Consider the following 5,205-nt stretch of genomic DNA (forward strand, 5'->3'; position numbering starts at 1 on the left):
AATTCTGCTGAATTGTTTAAAAGTTGAATGGTTTCTTAGGACTTCTATCGTTTGAAGAGCTGAAGTTCTACAAAAAAGGGGCTTTTGAAGATTCAGTAAGCTATTTTCAATGGAGTTAAAAAAAGCAGTAGTTGGTTGAATAGTTTGAAATTTTTTGAATTTTTTGAGCACTCATCTCCTAAAAGAGATGAATATTTTGATATCTTAATGAGCTGAATAAGTGAAGTAGTTGAAGAGCTACAGGTTGACAAAAAAAAGTACAGAAGAAAAAATGATCACTGTAGTGTGAATGCTCCACAGGATTCATACAACTAAAGATTAAAATCCTGAATGATCCAGCACCTTGCTGACGCAGTCCTAAAAACTCATCGATAAGCTTCACAAAAGGTTCTTAGTATCCCAGCAGTGAGTACAGATTCCAGCATAATATGAGGTTTTGTTCTGGATTTTCTCTGAATGTTGTGTGCTCCACTCAGAAGCGGGTGACCACTTTCTGTGAATTCCTATTATGTGCTAATGTAAGAGAATTACTGCTGTTATCTTGCTTGCCCTGGCTATCTCGGGAGGGCAAATGGAGGGCAGTCTGCTCCCGGGTGTGCCTAATCTTTCACAAATTGTTTTCTCTATCGTGTTTGCGATTGCCTATTTTCAAGCAGAAGAGGCAGATTGTAACTCAGGTGTTGTTTGAGAAGAGCTAATAAGACGCGTTAAGACCCTGAGCAAACAGGGGATCAGTGTAGAGTGCGGGTCTGAGAGCAGGTGTCTTAAAGCGGCGTTTGTCGACGTCGCTGTGAGTTTGGAGAGGTGGCGCGCTTAAGAGCTGCCGGTTGCTTTTGTCAGGCGTGAGGTCGGAGCATTTCTGGGAGGAAAATCAGGAAGGAACGGTCAACAGAGCAGCGCAACGTGCTTTATCACAGCTGAGCGGAGCATCGAGACGGAAATGAATCACTCACGGCACAGCGAAACACCAAACACACTCACTGCGGCGCACATGAAAGTAGAAATGGAGGTAAATACGCATCAGGAGTCACCTGAGCTTCTCCCAGATCGTTGTTAACCACGGTGAAGTTGAGGCCGAGCTCCTCCACGTCGTCCTCGTAGCTCTTCAGGAAGAGCAGGTTACGGTACATCTCTGGATCCAGGGAGGCCAGGTGGTGGATGTCCACGTCTGCGCTGGTTCCCAGAAGCTTGGACAGAAAGAAACTGGCAAAGGGCAACTCCACCAGCATGTTCTCATACAGCGCCTGTAGAAAAAGTGAGCATCATTAGATGGCAGGTCCAGAAAACTAAAGTCTATTCTCTAACTTTTTAACTAAACCAGAGGTCTGCAATATTTAACACTATGAGAGCAGTTTAGTCCCAACTTAAACCCAACGTTTAGAAAAATGTGCTTTGTTTATGCTTTTATGATCATTCATTTATTAAATTTAGCTTTTAAATATTTATAATAATATAATTTCATTCTATGATACAGTTTTAACCTTTTTTATTCATGACATGAGCGCACACAGTGTCTTTCAGAATAAGATACGTCCTGTATCAAATAAAATCCTCCTGCTGAAGCAGATTAACACAAATTAAACCTTTTTTCTCCTTTTACTATCTAACATAAGTATAACTACTATCACAATTCGATTACAATGATTCGATTATGAAACAATTAATGCATCCCAGATCTGCCTTTTTTTTCTTAGAAATGTTTCTCTTTACTACAAGACACTAAACCAATATTTCTTACTTTATGGACAAGATCAGTAAACTTCTTTAACTTCTATTGAGAACATAAAACCCCCAACAAGAAAAATATTTTGTTTGATAATCAAAAATCTTTCACAGTATCAAAAGGGATAGATTGTCCCTGAACTCAACAACCTTAAATAAGACAATATTACATTTTATCATTAGACCATCTTTAATGGAGCACTCTGTAACTCATGTCAAACAAAATAAAAAAATTGCTGCACATAGGGATTTCACAAAATTGGCGTGTTTCCTACATATTTAATTTTGGTGTGACATAACTTACACACAGTGGGACTTTTATCCAATTGACCCTCGACTCTATGAAAGCCAAAATGCTTCCAAACAGTCGCTTTAAGTGAAGTCGGGGCCGGTCGGATGACGAGATCTGAAAGGTTAGCCATGTTTGTGTGTTCTTTAAAAAACTCCATGTTTAGTTCAATCGGTTCAATGCAATTTAAGTAATATTTTTGGTATTCTTGTGGCACTTTGTGGCAAGCTTCCCGCTCCATTCTTTCCACAGAAACTATTTCTTAGAAAAACGACACAGAACTTTTGATTTTGCCTAAAACAGAAAACTCATAATCCAAAGATCACTGGCAACGCTTTTCAAATAGCTCAAAAGACGATCGGAGTGGCTCTTTAAATGGACCACAACCTGGAAAAGCAGCGGCTGTAATGTTAATGAGCATATATATTAAAAAATCTGATCAGAACATAAATAAAAAAACATTAAATTTGCCCCGCATCAAAAGTGATGTGGCGATAAATCTGACCACATCAGGCTGGGATCAAAAACACAAACCACAATCCATCTTAAACACACAGGCCTCTTCTCAACTCCACTCAAACTTTACAAATGCCGACTCTCACCTTGACCCTAAATACCATTAAGAACCGCAGTCGGGCAGGTGACTCATAAACCCAAAGCTAATGTACTGGAATAGTTGGAAAAAGAGCCCATTGAAGACGTTAAGTTATGCGGGTCTTTATAAATGATAGCGCAAAAACCCTGACCGCATCAGCTAAATGGATTATAAATCCAGAGGATTTCCATAATGTATGCCTCTTAAACACACATGAATGCATAAATCATGGCTATTTTCTAAACACAGGTTAATTGCACAACTTCAAACATTGTCTATTTTTTATGCAAAATAATCCACTTAGCATTACTCTAGTGGCCGGTGCTTGTTTCCGACCATATGTGCCGCGCGGCCCCTTGAAACCTATCAATAACACTTGTGCCGGGAAGAGGCAGCAATAAGGATATGGAAAAAACCTGTAGCCTTATTTTTTCAACGCCACTTCCTTTATTTATGAGTGTTTATTGCCAGAAATTGTGCCAAAATGACTCGGGTTGGAAAGAATTAATTATCACAGCTCGGGCCTTTTAATATAAGTGAGTGCAGTGGCAAAGCAATTAAAGCAGATCGCGGCGCCATCAGGTGGAATAAATGCCAACAGCATAGCAGGTGCATTCTGTTAGCTGCCAAATAAATTTCTTAATTTACTACATTAAAAATCAATAAAATTATAACGCCTTTCAAACGCATCTCAATCGATCAGGAGTGCAACCTTCACACAACTCTTGAGGAAGATCAGTGAGAGGAGAAAGCCGATGATGAAGTGGAGAGGAGGGGGATGAGAACTTCCTCACCTTTTACTCTTAATAATGTGCCAGTCGATCAGCTAATGAAAGAAATGAAGCTCGGAGGGAATCACTCACCAGTTGAATCACTTCTTGATGAAAATAACTTTTTAATTTATGCTGAAACCACAGAAGCAAAGCAACCTTTTCTCATGTTTTCCAATTTGCGTCCTAAATCTTTCAGCTTGTCAGCGAGGTGGACCAGCGCGGAAGAAGGATGATGGCCGGCCTCTATTCTGATGTTCAATCCTATTTCAGTGAGTACCCTGGACAAGCCACTCCTGCCTGTAATACATCACCTCCACAACAATGGCACGCCTCGGACATTAATTAAGAATATTAATCTCCTGTGTCCTTTGAGCCGAAATGTGCACACTGCAGCGGCGGTGATGCAATCTCAATCCATATAAACGGTTGCCTTTTATCCAGGCAATAATGGCACTAAACAAATATCAATACGCGTCTCAAATGGACACTCAAACGTCCATTTTATGGAGAAAGAGGAACTTAAGGAAGGGTTAATTGAAAGTCAAATTCAAATTAATTTCCCTCGGCCTAATTGCCCGTACCATTAGCCACAGAGAGCATGATGCCGCAGGGACAGCAACGTGGGGCTGCTGATTGATCATTTCTCACTTGCAGAGAAAAAGAGTTAAAACGCTTTGATAAATGGACTCAGCACTGCTTAGTGCTGAGTAAGAGAAGAGCCCGAGATGTTCCGGACTGTAAAACAGATCAAAATGCTATTACCACATGCTTTGAATGCTTATTTATGCCCTCTTCTTTGTAGGCCTGCTGATTTAATGCCGGCCAAATGCAATCACTACACAAACAAGAGGTAGGGAATCATCGACTAATGGAAGTCCTAATTGAGAGGCGTCCACTTGTCATGAGGTAATTCTTCCCTGGACCGAGATGATACACCCCAATAAGGAGGGCATCTTGATAAACAACCCCCACCACATGCATTAAGGATGATTTAGAAATATAAGGCTCTAACAAATAGTCTCATCCGAGGAAGGGAAGGACAGACAAACAACACATTAAGGACTGAGCTAATTAACCTTACTCTAAAATCTTTCAGAGAAAAAAGGAAGGAGGATTTTACAGCAAAAATAAAAATCCACCTTCCTTATTTTGACTGGAGGCTCACCTTTCCAAGAATCCTGCCCAGGAAATAGTAGTGTCTCGTGAAAGAGTCTCCAACCAGCATCTCCGCTGCGGGACTGGGATACAGCAGCCCCTCGTTCGTCGTCTTGAAGAAGCCCTGGTTGGGGTTGAAGCCTGACTTGAGGAGCTCGTTGAGGAACTCCCGAAAGATGCCGCCGCCATCGATGCCCGCCTCGTCCAGACCGTGAGCGTTCAGCAGGTGGACACGAATCCTCTTCTTCAGGTCTGGTTCTAATAATAAAAAATAAATAAAAAAATAAGAAAACAGGAAAGTATTCATACAAAAGGTTCAAGAAAATGCTAATAATTCCAAAAGAATTTGATTATTTTGCTCTATTTAGTTAGTTAGTCCTTTACTTCGAACAATACTTAGTAAATCATTAAAAAACAAGAAAACAACAAAGGAAAATGTTCATATAAATTATAAATAAAACTAAAACATCTCAATATGTAGTTATAAATGGAGTTGGAAGAAGTTAAAAACTTTTTAATCCTACTCCCTAACAATATACCTCAAGTGTAATCTTCAGTATAAATCTCAGTAACTTAAGACTGTTATTTATTTTTACACTATATATTTAATGACACCTGTTAGTTTATGCAAACATTTAACATCAATATGTTAAAACAGATATAATGTAGAT

The 5,205-nt window shown here is 39.7% G+C and overlaps 1 protein-coding gene and 1 long non-coding RNA gene across 3 annotated transcripts in view; one reads left to right on the plus strand and one right to left on the minus strand.

The window, feature by feature from the left end:
- LOC112151362 overlaps positions 1-4,285 on the plus strand; it is a 31,149-nt gene extending 26,864 nt beyond the window's left edge. For both annotated transcript variants that reach the window (XR_002920112.2, XR_002920111.2), the window contains exons 2-3: positions 3,576-3,648; positions 4,182-4,285. This is a non-coding gene — a long non-coding RNA (uncharacterized LOC112151362). The remainder of the gene's footprint in view (positions 1-3,575; positions 3,649-4,181) is intronic.
- The window catches only part of ube3c (ubiquitin protein ligase E3C), a 29,758-nt gene that overhangs the window by 5,380 nt on the left and 19,173 nt on the right, over positions 1-5,205 (minus strand). Inside the window, exons 19-20 of the mRNA XM_024280248.2 lie at positions 4,545-4,792; positions 1,032-1,244 (exon numbers count right to left, since the gene is read on the minus strand). Coding sequence (XP_024136016.1) covers positions 1,032-1,244; positions 4,545-4,792 — 461 coding nt within the window. The remainder of the gene's footprint in view (positions 1-1,031; positions 1,245-4,544; positions 4,793-5,205) is intronic.

The sequence above is a fragment of the Oryzias melastigma genome, linkage group LG20 (genome assembly GCF_002922805.2).
Source record: "Oryzias melastigma strain HK-1 linkage group LG20, ASM292280v2, whole genome shotgun sequence".
NCBI classification, from domain to species: Eukaryota; Metazoa; Chordata; class Actinopteri; order Beloniformes; family Adrianichthyidae; genus Oryzias; species Oryzias melastigma.